At 41.8% G+C, this 19,238-nt stretch overlaps 1 protein-coding gene across 1 annotated transcript in view; it reads left to right on the top strand.

The window, feature by feature from the left end:
- Window positions 1-19,238, top strand: part of USP13 (ubiquitin specific peptidase 13) — a 58,768-nt gene continuing 39,530 nt past the window's right edge. The window contains exons 1-3 of the mRNA XM_069792657.1: window positions 1-285; window positions 11,659-11,784; window positions 15,934-15,994. Coding sequence (XP_069648758.1) covers window positions 133-285; window positions 11,659-11,784; window positions 15,934-15,994 — 340 coding nt within the window. The 5' untranslated portion in view covers window positions 1-132. The remainder of the gene's footprint in view (window positions 286-11,658; window positions 11,785-15,933; window positions 15,995-19,238) is intronic.

The following is a 19,238-nucleotide window of genomic DNA, read 5'->3' as shown; positions in this document are numbered from 1 at the left end:
CCCCTCCCTCGGGCCCAGGCTCCTGCCACCGCCGCCGCGCCCTGCCCCGGGCCCGGCTGCCCTCCGCCTCCGTTGCCCTCGCATCGCCCGCTCGCCGTCGGCCGGCCGGCCGGAGGGAGGGAGGGAGCGAGCATGCAGCGGGCCGCGTTCTTCAGCGGCGGCGATGCGCAGATGGCCGCCGGCGACCTGGGCGAGCTGCTCGTCCCCTACATGCCCACGATCCGGGTGCCCAAGTCAGGGGACCGGGTCTACAAGACGGAGTGTGCCTTCTCCTACGACTCGCCTGTGAGTGCAGCGAAGCCGCCCCCGGCTGCCTCCGCTCCCCCTCCCCGCCACGGGCTGCCGACCTGCCCTCAGCCGGCGCCCTGCGGCAAACCCGCCCCTCCTGCGGCCCCTTCCCCGCTGCACCCCCCGCTCCGAGGGCAGCCCCTCGCCCTCTCCCCGGGCCGCCGCCACCCCCTCAGGCTTCAAAATCCCCCCCCCCCCCATCCATCCCTTCCTTTGCCAGCCCGCCTGCCTCCACCTGCCGTAGCTTCCTCCGCAGCCAGGTTTCCCCTCGCCCTCCCCGCCCGGGCTGCAGTGCCTCCCCCGCCACGCGTGGGGGTCGCGGCGGGGTGGGGGCCCACCCTGCCCTGCCCTGCCCCGTGCCCCCGCACTGCGCGGCCGGTGCGCGGTCCGTTGCGGTCGGGGCTCCTCGCGGCAAATCGTTGCCGCCTCGTACGCGGTAGCGGTGTTGGTTCGTTCGTTTATTTATTTTTCTCCTTAAGGCGGTCTGAAGGGGTTGCTTAGACACGGGGGGGGGGGGGGGGGCGGGTTTGGGGGAACTTTCCTGCCTGCTGCGCAATGGGCTCTGGCCGTCCGAGGTCTGCCCGCTCGCCCCGGGAACCCTTGTTTTTTACTTTCACACTGAGATAGTAAAAAGGAGCGGTAGCTGGCCTTCTCGTTTGCATGTTTTGGCTAGCAGATGCCGATCGTTTTGCTTTCCTGCTGTCTCGGTGCTCATTCTCTTTTTTAAAATCTTCAGAGAAAGCTTCCAAAGTAAAGGCTTAACCTGAAAATCAGTGTGAAAGTCCTTCTGGAACACTTTCTCTCCCAGGGTTTCAGTTACGTCACTGGACTTCAACAAACTTGCAGTATTTCCCCACTAGCTTGTTTAGTTTGCTGTTAAATGGATATTTGATGTACAGTAAACTTTCTATGGTGTTATAGCTGTCTTGCAAAACATCTACAAGCTCCACAGATTGCATGTGTTCAGTGGCAGATTTGGGGCCTAACTCATTTTTAACTTTGCTGATAACACTGGAAGACTTCATAAATAGTAATGGTTGAAGAAACAGGTGTTTAGAAATTACACTTCTTAAATGGAGCTGAAATTTTATTAGAAGTTGCTTCTCTACATGAAGCTCATGTTTCCCAGAGGTGACTGAGCACTATATATTGATGTTAAAGTCGATGGCTGCAATCAAAAGGAAGCTCAGGGTTTACATTACAGGATATTCAATGAAAGAGATTTTTGACTCCTTTATCCATCCCCCTCTCTTTGATAACTCTTTCTAATATAGAAAATCAAAATTGGTTTTAAAGGTGACTCAGCTGTCTGGTGTTCATCATATCTTGTTGAACAGAGGTTATTTTTACCCGCACTCTTCAGATCTCAAGTGTCACCCAGCAGCCCTGACTGTGCTGGGAGGCGGTCTGATTAAAACTGCCAAATCAGACTCTACTGCAGAGGCGCTAATTGCATATATACTTAATAATAAGGTTTTGGGGGGCAAAATGAATGTACCACGATCTTTCCTTCAATACATCATTGATGTTTTTAGTAACATTTTCAGGCTTCTTCAACATTATGGTTTATAAAAAGTTTCTGTTAACAAGTAGAAAGGGATATTAAATACTGCTACAGATTAAAAAACAACCAATCACCACCACCCCCAACAAGCCGCGAGTAAAACCAGCAAAAGCTCAAAAGCTGTGTTTACCAAAACAATATATTTGAACAAAACATAAAACATTTGAGCAGAAGGTAAATTAACAGTAACTATGTATAAAAGTAGCAAAACGAGTTGGAATCACCATGTGTGGTGTTTGGGGTTTTTCTTTTTGTTTTATTTTTTCAAAAACGTTTCATCCTTTTGACTTTATTGGGAAGAGATATCAGATTCTGGAATATGTTGCCCTCCGTTGTTAAAGCTTTTTGTTTAAATTGTGTTATAGGCATTCACTGGGCAATAAGCTTGGCTGAACCTGTGCAGTACCGGTAAAAATAAAACCAGTCTCAGTTTCTATTGTTTTCCATGGCTTTTCAGCCCATACCACTCCTCAGCTTAGCTGAGCAAAACTCTTGTCTCAGATTTTATTTGTTATTCCCATATAATCTAACAGATACTTGGATACTGTTTCTAGGATGACAACTCTAAAGGGCAAATGTGTGCTTTCTTGTGTAAAACACTATCATTCACAAACTGAAAATAGCAAAGCTGTGTTTTTACAGCCTTTCATTCAGAAGGAAAGTGAAAGGATACAGACAGGTTGTTGCCTTGGCTAAAGGGAGATGTTTATCTCTCTATGCTTTGTATTGGGTTTGTTTAGTGACTTATTTTCTTAGGTTAGCTACCTATAACCTAAGCAAGCCTCTTCCTATTGAGGTGTCTGCCTCTTTTTGAAAGAAGATACACTATTTGTTTGTTTGTCTTGTCATATTAAATCAAATGAGCAGTGTTAAAAAAACATGCTCCTGGCTTCATTATCCATGGTGAAATTCCAGATTACATTTCTGATGGGGGAGGTGTCTTCTCTTGTAAGCTTATTTCTCAGTATTTCTTCACATCTTCTCATTTTGCCATTTTAAATACGCTCCTTGTTGCAGTTTTTCAGCATGTCTCTGTAGTCAACTCAATGCAAGATTTTTTGTCCTGTCACTTTTCAATACCAGATTTTATTTCAGTAGTTTCTTTCAGTAACACTGTAAGATTGTCTCTCAAACTTTGCCTTTCATTTTTTTTTCTTCTTCAAAGTGAATTTCCTCATAGAGAAGTGAAGTTCCTGAGTGTTTGTCTGTATCTTTTAAAGTGACATACCCGGTCACACAGCAGCTCTATACTTAAGTTTCTTTGGCTCTGCTAATTGTATATTATTACTTTTCCTGTAAGAAAGTGTTGGGATCTTTAAAATACACTAAAAACCATCAGACCTGTGAGTATTAGGGTACAAAGTATTATTATTATAGAGAAAGATTCTGCAGCAGTTTTGAAAAGGACCAAGGAGGGTGAGATGGTCAAAACCAGAGCTGTTCATGTCAGCAGGTGCCAAAGAGAACGAGGTACTGGGTGCGAGTGGCTCCATCTTTTGCTTTCAATTGTGCAAAGCTTAGCATGACTATGAGACCTGGCTTTTACAGACATGTTTGTCACTCTGTCAGTTGTGTCCTCTTGTCCGGATTTGAGCAGTGTAGTGTCACTTGAAGATCCATGTTCCAGTGGATACAGGAAGCTTCACCGTTCTCAAAATTAGCTGATGTTCCCTTTCCATGAGTTTTAAATCTCACTTCGTTGTGTGAATATCTGAGAACAATGGCACCTTTGTGCTACAAAGAGAATCATTAGTTGAGAAAATTCAGAAGTGTCAGTAGGAGAGGTACAAGTGGGTATTCAGTGTGTTTCTTCCATGTGGATCAACCATAGCATGATGATCTTGTCAGAAAGGTAGTATTGTTAGAAAGACCACTAAACAGATGAGAAATTCGTGTCCTTAGATTTGGCTTGTTTCGAACAGAACATGCTAGGGTTGGTTTCCAGGAAAGTTGGCAGAAACAGGAGGCAAATTTCTGTGCACTTAAGAGCCCTAGTGTTTTAGTTGCTTGTCTCATAAGATTAGAAAATATGCATTTTTATGACTTAATTTTTAATGACTTTTCTGGGTTTTTTGGTGGCTTCTAGAAAAACTGTTTCCCTGATGAGGGCTCCTCCTCCAGGTAGCCATTGATTCTTTATACAGGAATTTAGGAGGGAAGGAAGGCTCCCTACAAAACACAAGCGTGGCCTAATGTTGAGTATTGCTCCCTCTGGTGTCTGGCCCAGCAGCTATAGTAGCCTACTGCTTCCTGACAATTTGACTGATGAAGTCCTGTACTTCTCATTTTTCAGATAGGATGTGCAGTCGTCCCTCCTGGTGACTGTTTTTCCGTATCTGTGCCACTGTGATATAGGTTTCTTCTCTCCTATTTTGTCCACTGTGACCTCTCCCTTTTTTGGCAGATGAGCCTGACTTTGTGTTCAGTAGAATGCAGGAGGCAAAAAGATTGCTTTATATAATCTTTTGTCTTGTTATTATTTTTATAGAAGTGTAGTACTCAGGTGGAAATTCCAACCTTTCAATGGGATCTTTGCTCAAAGATGCAAAGATGCATCCAAGGGAGAGGCAGCTGCTAGAAAAAGGGATACAAACTGGACTATAAGAAAGGCTTACATGCAGGCTATGCATGTTGTAGATGGATGTGCTCTGAAGCCTTCCCCATGAACAGCATTGGTTACAACCACAGCGCAGGTCGTAAGTCTGACACAGCGGCAGGACCAAGCAGTCTGGTTCTGTAGATTGCAGGACTGTGTTTGTTTGAGCAGCTTAAAGCTTGGCTTCACTCTACTGGAAAACCTTGCTGCTGACAACAGCTTCCTTTGTGAATCTTGCTGACTTCGTTTTTGTGGCTCGGGGACTCTGCAATGGTTATGTTAGGACAATTCCCAAAGGCTAAGCTGTGCTGGTGCTCTGCTGGTTATTAGAGAGTACAGCTGAGACTGAAACCCTTGAGAGTCTGGAGTGTGTAATGGATATTAGTGACCATGCTGCATAAAACTTTCTAGAAATAAGCACCTCCTGTCTGGCTGTTCCTTTGGTCAATATTCATTGAAGAAAATTAGAAAGTCACTGGGGCCACTGTCTGGGAGGGGTAGGCTGGTATCTTGTTTCTATTGCTGGGATGGGAGCAGCAGTGAGGAAACAAAGAGGACTGAATACACCAAGACAAATTGAATACTCCAGACAAAGGATTTTGGCCTAGCTGCAAAATGACCTCCAAGTTATTGAGGCAATGCATCACTTGGTGGTGGGTGATCACCTGAAAAATCAGAGCAGTGTTGTACTATTGCATCACAGGGAGATACCAAAGCTGTCCCATGGGCGAGTGTTTGCTGGCTGGGAGTGCACCAGGACTCTAAGGTTAACTAAATGGTCTTTCAAAGTTGGAGGATGGTAAAATCAGTAAGGGTTGTGCCTGCAGTGGCTCACAAATGAGAAATAACAATGCAGGTTTGGAGAACAACCAGTGTGTATGTGCGTTGTGCATTTTTATGGGTTTGATCTAAATTTGGACCTTACTAGCCTTTTCCTCTATATCCGTGACTGACCAAACTTAAGTTATCCTGTTATCCAGAGTGATGATGAGCTGGAGTATTTTGGGTAGCGGAGAGACTTTGATTGTAAGGTACCTGGAGTGCTAGAGGATAAATACAGAGATGCAGGCAAATGGACAACCCTGGAGCTCTGTTGAATTGCTGTGGAATCATTAGGTTTCCTCTCAACTCTTCTCCCCACATTTTCTGTTCTGGAAGCACAGCACTGTCTTTGTGACCAACAGAATTGTATGGCTAGGGCTCTGCACAGAGCAAAAATCATCAGGCGCTCTCTAAATCTAAGCTGCCAAGGAAGCAGTATAGGTGGCACTGCTTGAGGTGTGGTACCAGGCTTGTGCTAGGAAGTAAGCTGTGATGGATCTGAGACGTGTCTATCAGTGGCCCATGCAATCTGCACCTGGATAATCTGACCCCAGAGAGTGTTGATGGATGGATGGAAGTTCTGTATTCCTGGTTGCAGGTTAAAGTACTCATGACCTAACGTTAGTTTTGCCATTGTATCTGCTCACTTATCTTGAAGCCTTGATCCTGCCTGTGAATGTGACTTGTACAAGATACTGCTCTGGAATTATGTGTGCCCTGCTCTGGTGTCTGCCTATGACTTATGCAAGTGAGCGAGCAGTCAATCCACCTCTTGGAATGGTGGTTTGTTTTCATTTTAGTGACTGACTGGCCCACATGGCTTTTTTCTTCCCAGGAAATGTTGTAAATGCTGTACTGGATTGGCCTTGTCCATGTGCCCATCTAGAAGCTACAACAGAGATACCGGAGATCTTTGTTAAGCAATTGTGAAATAATCTGCTCATAGGGAAATATCCAGTGCCATCCCTAGTAGTTGGCATTTAGCCTAGAACATGGAGGATTTTAAACCTTTCAAAACTGTAATGTGTTTGCTGTTAGAACTTTATCTGGTTGTCCAGATAACATCAGAACCCCAGAGTCCTGATACCTTTTTGATTTCAGTGATGTGTACTTTCTTCAAGCTGTTCAGTATTTTGCATGCTGCTGTCACAAAGTTTGATAAAATAGTAACTTTGATAGTTCTCTCTCTCTCTCTTTTTATTTTTTTTTTAAGGGAGGGTGGGGAAGGATTACTTTTGCATTTGAAGCTAACAGTCCAGTTATTAGAAGCCCTGTACTTTATTTCCTACTGCCAGATCATTTGTCCTTTCTCTCTCTGCCCAACCCAGATCTTTTCCAATCTCTGTTGTCTTTCACCAGTTCCAGCAGTACGTGGCTCCTTCACTGCTTGTATATATTTTCAGATCAATGCTTGTGTACTTGTGTGTACTTGTGATCAATGCAATGTAAATCTGTGTCATTCCGTTGCTTTTTCTGATTCTGTTGCTTCTCCTTCTCCTCCTCTTTACAAGAGGCCCAATTTTACTTCTTATTATTCCTTTTATGCTTTCTTTTTGTCACCATTGCTTTCCTGTTACCTTTGGGTGACAGAGGACAGTTGTCTAGAAGGCAGACTTATGCCAGTGTTCATACCTCATGTTCCCTTTGAATGTGACTAGATATATTCCTGGCCTTTGGCACACATTTTTGGGGGTTGATTCCCAGCCCCGCTTCTCTTCCTCCCAAGGAAGTTACCATATTTATTGCAGTGGAAACTTGAAAGTTAATTTTTTGTTTTGCTGGAGCCATCTCTATGTGCTATTGTGTTCAGTTGGTTGGCTGTGCTTTGCTTCGGGGTTGGTTTTTTTTTCCCCTTGTTTCAATTTAGGTAGTACTCGTGCATGACAAAGAGACAGGCTTTCTTCTTCCTCATTGTAAATTATTATGTATTGTTGAGGTGAGTATTAAGGCTGAGACATCTGTTATTCATTTTTAAGCCTGTCCTGAAAGAAAATATGTGTCATTTAGTTACACTATTGTGGGATTCAATGCAGTATGTGTATGTTAAGGATGGTCCTGTAACTTTTCCAAATATATTAAAGATTGGATTGTAGTTATACAACAAGAGTCTTGTGACCACAACCAGATTAATTATGGTGATTCCTGATGAACAGACATTCTGAATAGAGCCTGTAACAGTTCTGTATGGTTGTGCTTTTTGTAGGGAAACACTCTCGTGGAAACCATGGCAGAATGCACGGAGGAGCCAGTGCCCCTCTGTCATAGCTGGTACTTTTTACTTTGTATGTGATAGGATGAACAACCTTTTCATTCTTTATATTTGGGTATGGAGACTTGTGAAGACTTGGGGTGCCATTTTACTCTCTTCTCTGATACCTATATTAGCAAGTTTTACCATTGTTCTAGTAGATCTAAAGCAAACACTTGTATAGTAGGCATTGTGCCCAAGTCTGTAACTGTTTGCTGTGTTAGCAGATCACCACAGCAATTGTGTTTTTATAAATTCATTTTTGTCTGAGCCACCTCAGGAGTTGAAATTGCTAAACCCTAGATTTCCCTAAGGGGTCTAAATGGTTCGGGGGTTTGGTAATGCGATGCAGGTCATTAGTTCAAATCATGATCAGGTTAGTAGTGTTTAAAACCTATTAGTGTCTGGTGCCATGAGCGTGTGTGAAGTAAAGTGGTGATCTCTCTCTGTTTCCTTGTGGGCTGGCATTTGTGTTTGCCAGACCTCTCATCCACCAGCTTCCTTGCCCTGTTTTTCAGGCCTGAGAGGGAGTGACTCTCTTGCATTTTAGCTCTTTCACTGTGGATTCCCTGTCCCTTTCGTTCCTCATCTTATCTTTGCAAAACATGAATTATTATCTAAATAAGTAAGAAGAGCTTTTTTCTTTTTTTAAATACTTTTCTCTCTGGTGTGGACTCTGTGTCTCAGTCCTATTAATAAAGCACCTGGCATACTGTGACCATCTTAGCAGCAAAGAACAGGAAGAAATACAGTGAAGAGTAACCACTTTTCCTTCTGCTTAGAGGGTAAGAAGACCAGTCTACTCTCAAGTGGCCTTCTGGGTAGTGATCAAGGCCTGAGCAAGTACAAGCTTCTGCCCCAACAATGTCTTTAGACTGGAGTAATAATGGAAGGCAATGTTTATACATCACTTTATCCTAAATTTCACACTACATGCTCAGTACATGCTGAGGCAAGGGGTGGGGGGGAACCTAGCTAAAATTCCTGGTTTTGTGTCTCAGGACAAGCTATATTTTTCTGGTGTAAGATAGTGTCTTCAGTACACTAGCTATGTTGCCTTCCTCCAGCATAAACTTTCACACATATCTAAAACAAATGTTGATTACAAAGATTTACATGCCACAGCCTATGTAAAATATTGTTCCTTTCAGAACTGGTTGTGTGCTCAGAAGGGTTAAATCCACCAGCACAAAGCCTGTCTTAGATCAGTCAAGTGTTCTCTGAGCACCAAACAGGGGCCTAATCCTTTATGCAGCCTTCTGCAAAGGTGGCTTTTTCACATGTTCCCCTGTTTTGCTGCGACCTTTTAGGCTTTTGAACAGTCTGTCCGCTTCTTTCCAAGTTGCGTGAGAGACTAGTCTGTCTGCATTCTCGAGGAGAAATAACAGTTTTGTTAGTAACCACAACCAACTTACTTACTCAGATTCTACATTTAGCTCATATACTGAAAGTGTTAGATTGTTGTCATAGACTGCTTATCAAAAGTGGTTCAGTGGTCTCTTGGATTCCCTCCAGAAAAAGCGAGAATGGTCTCCAAGAAAATAAAATTCTAAACAAAGTTCCTGAGACCCGAGAGTGACAACACTCTATATTTTTATTTAGGCTGGGTACCTATAGGATTCTCTTGTAGCGGACACAGCCGTGACCTTCTCAGAGAAGATAATGCAAAAGGATTTGGAATACAGGATATAAGAGCAGACAGCAAAGGTATAATGGGCCTTAAAGTACATAAATCTGTGAAAGAGTAGTGAAAATTAAAATAAAGGTAACCCATTTTAAATACAATCGGGTTTTTGTGACTATTTCGAATACCAGATTTGGAGTTTTCTTTTAACCATTTTATTACTTTTGAGCACAATTGTAGATATCAGCCCTGTTCTCAAGGCTGTGAATATTTCAAATGTAAATGAGATGTGGGTTTTTTTTAACTAGAATCTCGGATAGGTGTTATGTGGATCAGAAATGAGATGGCTAAATAGTTTACTATTTACTCTGCAGAGATAATCATTGTGATAGCTAGGTGCTGAAAGAATTACTTCACGGTAAATGTTAAGTGTGAATGGCAGATAGTCTAAACCCTTGCTTCAGATTGCATATTTGAATCCTGGAATGCTTAATGCAATTTTTTGTCCATTAGAGGTAGGTAAAGGAACAGCTGTATAGTTCATTACACGTTCATCTTTCAGCTAATCTGAAAAGATGAAGCTTGTATGCGTTGGTTCACATGAAGAAAAGTGGAAGAGGCAGATATTTTCTAAAGTCTTTGGGTAAAACATCATTCTCTGGTCTCTCTTCGTGTTCTGTTCCTCAGCTCCATGGCCCTGCTGGCCACTGTGGAAGTACCAGTATTTATTGGTGGCCAAGGCAGTTCTTCAGTACTGGCTTTAGTTGTTTTGATACAAATGAGCATGTTTGAAAGAGTAACAGACAGGTATGGAGGAAGGTTGTAGGTAAGCTGGAAGTTTAGATTCCTTCAAGCCCTACAGAAATACTCAGTGCCAGTCTTTGAAACAGCCTGGGGAGAATTAACTGGGTTCAGAGTAGCACATTCAAGCCTGGTTTTGGGGCAGTGGTGGGAGGGGAGAGGCTTGTCAGGCACTAGCCAGTCTGTGCCAGGTATCAAATGAGCAACAACTGCTCAACACTATTAGCCCTTCAGCTGCCTTTTCTGGAAGACAATAAGGTGTATTAACCTGATGCTGGTTAGGAAAGTATTGGAGATCAGCTATGATCTCTGTCAGACTTGCCCTCTGCTACTTGTCCCAGTCCACAGGACCAGAGAGAGCCTAACTTGTGCCATGGCTGGCACGGCAGGATGGGCAGCTTTGTGCTCACTCTGAGAGAGGGGCGTGGCTGGGCTCAGAGGTAGAGCAGAGGTTCCTGCCTGGCAGAGCCTTCAAGAGAGGTATGCCAGGCAGGAGAGAACTTCTTGGTTTACTGTATTGAATATGTTTCAGGTGTGGCACTATCAGGTGGTATCCTGTCAAAGCAGTTGTTGCTGTAACAATTCTCAATACATGATCATGCACATGTATGCGCCTAATGTGACTTGTTTCTGGAGGTAATGATTTTTAAATTTTTTTTGGTTTTTTTTCTAATTTCCATCTAAGGTGCCTATGGATGAGTTTAGTTCGTGTTGTTCTTTGGGGAGTTTAACATGAGATGTTCTGTACTATCCAATAGCACAAACATATTCACAGTAGAAGGAAGGTCACAGTACTTCTGAAAGGCTCAATCTTTGTTATGCATCACCTATTAAAAACAATACATGCTAGAGACGGCTTAAAAAATTGATCCAACACCAATGAACCAGATGACTGAAAGTCCTCCTGGCAGTCTGAATGGTGTAGGAGAGATCTGGGAGTGATGTTAAAATGGAAAAAGACCCTGATAACAGCCAGCATCAACACCCAGCTTTTGGGAGAGCAAAAAGTGATAGGACTCCTGCCAGGTTATGTTAGTGAAATGTCAGCATTTGTGATCAGTACCGGGAATATATATCTTTATATTTCCTTTGTAGTGCCCTTGTCTCCAACCACTCTAATTGCATGAATAGGGAGAATCCCTGATAGATACCGAAGAATGCTCACAAAACACTTGCCAGTTTTCTTGTTAGCCAGTTCTAAGAGCTGTAAGATCACTTGAGATCTGTTTTTGTCAGACAAGATTGTGATCAATAGTAGAAGTTGTGGCTGAATCCCTGGACCATCAGCTCTGCCATGCTTCTGATTTGGAATGTTGTTCTTGCAATCAAATGGCCAAAAAAAGTTCTGCTATTTCAAACAAATGCCTGTGCTTCATTATTTCTATGCTTTACAAATTTCTGCACTTAGAAATCTCTGTGGATTGGGCACTCAAGCAGAATTTTTCAAGACTAACTGCTAGACCTCCAATTTGGACGCTTACTAATCTCTAGTTGTAAAGTAACCCATTTCAATGCGTTTCTGTAGGCTGTGATAGATGTGGAAGTTCCTTAGAGGACTGATAATGTAAACACCATAATGTGCTATGAAAGCCATGTTTTAAGTGCTTGCCTGATAACAGAAAAGATCTGCAATTCTTTGTTTTTTCTGCTTGCTGAGTCCTTTCTGTCCTGTTCAGTTCTTTCTGTGCTGTAACTATTTGTGTCATTCCTTTTAGGAATCAGAAGGAGGTCTCTATGTGTGCATGAACACGTTTCTGGGATTTGGAAGGGAACACATTGAAAGGCATTACCGGAAAACAGGACAGTGTGTGTATTTGCATCTGAAACGACGTGTGATAGAGGTGAGACTTGTGGCTTCCTAACTACCTACCCTGGCAGTTCTTGGGTCTCGTGCTCATTTAGTTAATGCATTTCAGACCTAGACCAAATCTCGAGTGACAGAAATGAACATGTTCAGATTTGGGGCTGGATATCAAATTCAGGTGCTTGGATCCCAACCAATCCTATAGCTTCAGTTCTGAGATGAATCAAAAGCCCTAAAGAGTCAGATCTTAAAGGCAGCTTGTTGCCTGACTTCCACTGATCTTTTTTACTCCACAGTTCGGTGTATCACATATATATTGTCTGCATATCACATGCATACTGTAGGTAACTAAATACTTTTCCAAAAGCTGCCTTTGAAGTGTAGAATTACTGTTTTTGTCTCAGATTTGGCTGGAAGCTTCTGAGATTTTTTTTAATATGAGGTTTCATCTCAGGGTGACAGGACTTCTTTTCATCCTAAGATTTCTGTACAATTAAATCATGAGCCTTAATCCTGACCCAGCCTGGGATCTAAAGCTTAGCTTAAATTAATGCTAGATTCTAGAGCCACACACTGCCCTCATTCAGTCTTACACCCCCCCCACATGGATGTATACATACAAACTTCATGTTCACTGTTCTTCCACAATATCACTGCATATCAACAATAACTTAAAACCTGTGCTTCATAACATGTGTTTGTGTGTGGTTTGTCTGGCGTCTTTAAAAGGCTGTTAATGACTTCTGACCTGAGCTATATGGAAGGCACTGGGTTTGCTTATAGCTTACTCTCCCGTAAGCTCTGTCTCTTGGCAAGTTAGAGGGCCTAAAATAGCTGCTTGGAGTGGGATAGAATACTTCACGTTTCTTGTTCTACAGCAATGTTTCCCCTGGGTGATGAAGGCCCTGAGTTATGTAAAATGCCCTGATCATTTATTTATTTGCAGTAGATGACTATTCATATTTTATCAGAATTATAGTGAGGTAAATTGCATGCCTTCCAGGTTGAGATTGTTAATGATGTTTGTTATACTTTAGAGTTGTCTTTCCTTGTAAGGGTGATAGCAACATCTTCCTTCACACTGTTAACGGAGTCTTTGGAGAGCCTAGTCTAGTTTTAGCAACAGTTCATCTGAGTGAATTTAACACTCCTGAAAGATGATATCTAGGACTAGAGACAGGTGGGCAGAAATCCTGTCGGCTTCCCTTGTATATAACTTTCTTTCAGCGTGTGACCTGGGAATTTTCAATATTAAGGTAAACTGGGGTTAAAATGAGGCCTCAAAAATTCCGTTCCTGGGTAAAGATTAGGATTAAGAACTCCAAAAGGGAGAAACAAATATACCGACTGTTGTGTGGCATTGCGTACCCCTTCAGTTGAACTAGTTCAGTGGTTCCTATTTTTCTCCTTGTGATTCATGATGTAGCAGAGGGGCCTGGCATCTATGTTTGAAGGTGGTGACGCACTGGTGCACTGCGTCATGTGGTAGGAAACGGTGTTTGACTCTACAGTACAGGTGAAGATCATGTCATCCAACATAGCTCATAGATAGGATTCATCATACATTAGCCGTGGATTTTGTTTACCATGACTGTTCCCTTCTTACGTGCTATCCATGTTTTCCTTTGAGCAATGTGAAATGTCAGGCCTTTACTGGTACAGTTTTATGAAGTGTCTGCCACATGCTGCATTGTGGTTTTGTTTTTTTAAGCCAAGCTTTTGATGGTGTGGGATACAGTAAAGCCAAAGGCATTGGATATGCTATCATCTTAAGACTCTTTTAGTGAGGCTGCTATTCTTGCCTGTGGTTCCCTTGGCATCATCCTTGCAGAATGCACTGCATTGCTGCAGAAATCACTATTTGCTTCCGAGGGTGTTTGGAATAAGTATCAGTTGTGTATCTTGTCACAATTCAATTAGAAAATAAGGGTCAGATCTTCAGCCTATTGGCTTAAGGAGAGCTAGGGTATCTGCCAGTGGCAGATCAGCACCAGAGGCATGTGCTGAATCATCAGAAATGTGCTCAAGCGCAAGTTATGGAGCACCCTCTGGTAAAATTCTTAGCTAAATCAAGGAAATTTATTTTTTTTCTTTTTCCTAGAATTTTACTCTTCAGAATTTTTAAATCAGCCATTTTTCTGAAGTGTATGACACGTATACAACTGCCTGCGTAGTACTCAGCCCCGGGCAGAGCTTTAGCTTGGTGCTATAGTGATACCTCAGCCCTGTTGAAAACACTAGGCAGAGAAACATAACGTTTCCTACAGTGATGGGTTCCTGGATTTTATCAGTGATGGTGCTGTTGTAAAAAATGTGGCAATGGTACAGTCAAAGAGAATGCAGAATAGGCTACACTGACACTTTGTACGAGAAGCATCACAAACGGAATTTAATGCCACTACCGATGCATTGAGTGGACTCCCGTTTGCTGGGTGTGTCACATCTGTTAGAAGCCAAAATTGTTTTGTGAATGGGGAATGTTTTCAGTGACTTCTGACAGATGGAGAAACAAGATAAAAAAACCTGTCAGGTCCCGGGTTTTTCAGGAGTACTGAGCATCTGCATTCCAGTTCAGATATATTCAGCAGTTTGGAAAATCAAACTGAAATATTTAATGTCAAGCTGGCAGTGATAAACACTCCATGTGAATTCTTCCTCTTTGAAATCTCTAGTTTTAATGACTTTCACAGTATCCCACTTGGTGATGTCAGAATTCAATTGGAGCTTCCTAGTTGGAAACAACTTTTTTTGTTGTTGTTGTTCTGAAGCTATAATCCTTGCAGTATGTGTAATTTAATCATAATATATTTGTAATTGGGTTATGTTGTATCTTGCTGCTGCTTTCTTATAATAAATTTGGATTCTTGGTTACTTGCTTTCCACTTGTTAAATTCCAGTACTGCTTGTTATTTTCACTTCATTGAGGAATATTTTTTTTTAAAATGCTAGAGTTGCAACATCCCTTTCCCTAGGGCTCGTATATGTGGATAATAGGTTCTGTTCTCAAGTGCAACCAAGGAGTGTTAGTTGGCATCTGCTCTTTCTAAGAATGGAAAACTTTCCTATGATGTATAAGACCTCACTGATGATTCAAGCAGTCTGCTTTGGCCAAAGCTTTATTTACATGGTGAAGGGAACCACCCAAAATATGTGACCCTTTCATCTACCAAGGAGCAGAGGCAAACATGAACTTTCCCTGGGCTGACAGGTTCTTGGCTGGTTTCTCTCCACCTGTTGTATCCCAATATTATTATTAAAAAAAAAAAGTTGCCTAACAACCTCGCCAGCTACACTAACATTATACACTACATAATGCATCATGTTGGCATTACAGCCGCAGAGGCTTATTTGATTTGATTTAATTTGATTTGATTTAATGGTGCCTGTTAATAAACAGCTTAAGCAGCAAGTGCATTGACTTTTACATTTCCTCAGCTACTAGTGTTTTCCCTAGTAGTCTGAGGTATTTTGAACTGGGAAAATAGTGCTTGAAATTGAAAGTCACTTGGCAGTTACTATTCTCTGCTGTGGAGCTTAAATTAAAAAATAAAATAAAATCTCCCCTAAGCAATTGCTTTGGTGTTGTCAGGTTTTCTCCATACTTTCTAATATTAAGAAAGCATGGTGGTAACTTGGATTGATCTTAATGGAAGCAGGCATGGATCCTGGTAGAAAGGGCATTTTTTTCTGGATAGAAAAAAATCAGCTGAACTAATAGTATGACCACTTTGCTGTCTTCTGGAATCAGTTGTGAAGGATTGAATCTTTTATGCAGATAATAGCCTTTTCTTCCTCTCTCTAATTCAGCCTTAGTCATTAAGAAATACTGTAGGGTATCTAGTGGTGAGAGGTCTGAGTGATGCTAGATGTACCTGTCTTGTTGATAGAACAGCAGTCACCCACGGTGACCATGAGACATGCTCTGCTTAATTGCTAACAGAGCAAAATATGGAGGATTCAGATGATGGGTTTCTCACTCTGTGAGGGTAGTAAGCAATGATGAGTTGGGTCCCACTGTCAGAGATGCATGAAGATGACTTACATTCTTGCTCAGCAAGGACTGTGCTTTAATAGAAGGACCATGAACAGATAGATGTGTGTCAGAAATGGTCATGGCATGGGATTATTGCTGATTTACTGTTGTCTCACTTGATGGATTTTTAATTGTTTCTTTCTCTCTTTCCAGAAGGTACCAGGGGCATCTGGTGGAGCTTTACCAAAAAGGAGGAATGCTAAGCTATTTTTAGGTATTGTGAACAGCTGCTTTCACACAGTCCTTTTCTGACCCTGTCTGCCTGTGTACTTGGGTTCTGTCCACCATTGTGTCTGGCTTTGGGGATCCTTATGGGTTTTCTTTTTCTGTTGGGTTATTTTTTTTTAACTTTTGGTTCTAGTTTTTAAAGTTGGTCCCCACAAATAAGTAATTCTTAGCAATTTTGGTGCATATTGAGATAAATGTGTATGTATACATGAAACATTTTAATCTGAAGTAGGCCCTCAACTATTCTCAAACAGTCTAGGGTTTGATAGGCATTTTTTGACTAATTCTGTCCCTTCTCTCTTTGTGATTTCCACAAAGCACCCTTGAAATGTTTATCTATACTTAATGTTTAGGTATAACAGGGCCTCAGTGTGGCACTGTTCTGATCAGCAGCTGGTTATAGGAAGGGTTGTTATTATTTCAAAGTTGTTACACAGGTAAATGTTCTTAAGTGATGTTGTGGTCTCTCCTGTAATGAATGCAACAGTACATATCTTATGAGCACCTCTTACCAATTCTTATTCTGTTATGTCCACAGTTATATCCCCTTGCTTCATGGAAAGCAGTATTTTTACCGTGTCTGTTTCATCCAATACCCATTGATTCAAGTTACCCAGAAAACCTGAGGGCCGCAAATACGGATGAGGGGAATGTGATGCAAAGCCTATATTCTCCCTCCTCCCACCACTTGTGATATTTCTCTGATTCATCTATTATCTATTCTCTCTGTATTAATAGTGAATAGTGAATTTTTCTTCTGTTAATGAAGAAGTTAAATGTTTTCTTTACAATTGCCAGCTCTTATGGCTAAAGGGAAACAATAGCATGGCCTCTCTTTGGAATTGCTTTGATCTGTGGAGTGTGTCCCTAAAAGGCCTTTGCAGATTGTGATCCATTAAATTGCTGCTATTAATGTCTGGAGTAAGTTTTGCAAGGAGGGCTTAGAGAGAAAAAAAGTCTTAAGGCGAGTCATAAAGAAACAAAACTTTTTTTGTAGGAAGAGACTGTTAAGTCGCAGACGCTGGTCTAAATGCCATTTACTGTCAGTTTACATTGAAAATAATGTTTGTCACTGGACACATAATTGGTTCAGAAACAAAGCTGGCTGCAATGCAGCAATGGTTGTACAGTGTTAGTAATGTGAGTGTAAACAAGAAGTACAAAAGCATGGTCAAATTTTACTCTTGCTGATCTACTGCATACATTTTGAGGCTCCTGTCATTGTGGTAGGCCAGCACACAGTGTACATAGCGTAGTGTCTCTGATGTGCCTTGTTGGAGTCCTCAAATTCCATCCCTGCACATGAGCATTTTGTTCCTGATGAGTAGATCTGGTGCAGCACTTCCAAGTGTCCTGGTCCCAGGGAACTTCTGAAGGCAATGCACTTTCACTGGGATGGATTGAGCACACAGAACTATCATAATTTAATCCAGCACTTCTGGAATCTAATGCACTTTTGAAAATGTATCTCATCTGGTCTGTTGTTCTACTGCAGTCCTCTTTGCAGCCCCTGCTGGCTGGAGTAAAGTGGTATCAGCTCTCTGCTCTGATCCTTGAGATAGTACTTCCGTGCATTCAAATGCTTTGTATCCACTTCTTTGCCTCAGCAGATTTTATTATTTTTTGGCCACGCTTAAAGTAAAGAACAAAGAATTATTCCTGTCCTTGTTCGTAGCTGAGGAAACAAAAGCACAGAGGGGTTATCTCTTAATCCAACATCTTCCTTATTGGTTCAGAGCTGCTGGACTTCTCATCTTAACAGGTTGTTTTACTTCTGTCTTTCTCATTGTGACCTTGGGCACCTATGGTAGAGGTTTGCACCAAACTGGCTATTATCAGCCAATATATGTAGCCTGCCACTTAGGGCTTACCCTATCAGACAAGAATAGACAATGATCAATGGGTAACTCTAACATCACTGTGTTTCTAGGTGTCTTTGAATAATTCCCTGAAGACCCAGAGATTTAAACTTTGTGTACAAAGTCAATCCAGTTTGGGCATTTGTTACATTGCTTCTTATAATCCTCTTTGATGTAAAGCTATTAAAGATACTAAAACCTTTTCAATCTCCTTAGTATTAGGAAAACATCTTTTGGATGCTCAGTGATTACTTTCTAGCACTGCTACTATCCAGCAAATGCAACAGAAACACAGACTGGTTGAGTCAGTCAACTGGAAGCTCTATCTTTCCCTAAACATTAAAAGACCCATAGCAAGGTGTGTATGCATGTGTGCACATGCATTAGGTTTTGGGCTTATTTTGTTTTGTTTTTCTTTTGGAGAAGGCTGGAGGGTGTTGGCTGTGAGTGGTATATGTAATCAGGAAGGATAATAACATTGTGCAATGAAATGTATGAACTGCCTTTAATCTAGATTGTTTAGATGTTGCTAGTCAGTGTGGATATGGTAACTTCAGCTCAGACTGCAAGCTTTCAGGTGGGTTGGGGTGATATTTAAAACAGACTGTCTGCATCACAATGCATGGAGTAGTATCCTCATTGCATTGTTATCTAGGCTAGCAAGTTTGAAGATACTTTGTGCTTGTCAATATGTCTGGCTATTACACAGAGAAGTTTTAGATCCTGTCTGTAAAATGGAAAGAAGTTAATTGATAGGACAAGATGGTAGCTCCCCATGACATCACAAGGCTCTCAGATAAGAAACAGCTGCACTGTTGTCTTTGGTATGCAACCTCTTGTTTAAATCAGCTACAGCATGGTAAATGTGATACCAGTTTTGGACAAAAAAGACACGATGGGACCAGGAAAAGTATCATCACTAAATTTAATTTTCATATTGGCCCATCTGGAAGAAAGAATGAGTCAGAATCCATAGGAAGTTGTATAAATATGACAGGACAGAAAAGAACCATTGTGGTGTTTCCAAAGTGAAGTAATGGTTCTGGGTCTGCCAGAAAACTCTGGGACTATGTGTAGTAGTCCCCCTATGTATTCAGGGACTGTGTGAATAAGAGAAATTCAATTAACAGAATGTACTAAGATCGTCCTTACAAGATCCTGGTCAAAAGGGGTAGTGGAATAAGAGGGAAGATCCTTGTATTGAAGGGATTGGAGGCCTAGTTCTTACAGTAGAGCTACCAGCAGAGTCCCCCGGGACCTGTTACTCCCAGGAGTTATCAGTGGAGTCCTTCGTAATGTTCTAATTATGAAGAATTAATGTAATCATAAATGGTCTGGGAAGGGATTGAAAAATAAAGAAATAGAGTTTGC

This window comes from Haliaeetus albicilla, chromosome 9 (genome assembly GCF_947461875.1).
Source record: "Haliaeetus albicilla chromosome 9, bHalAlb1.1, whole genome shotgun sequence".
Lineage (NCBI taxonomy): Eukaryota > Metazoa > Chordata > Aves > Accipitriformes > Accipitridae > Haliaeetus > Haliaeetus albicilla.
Note: the sequence above shows the minus strand (reverse complement) of the source record. Positions and strands in the feature narration are given on the sequence as shown.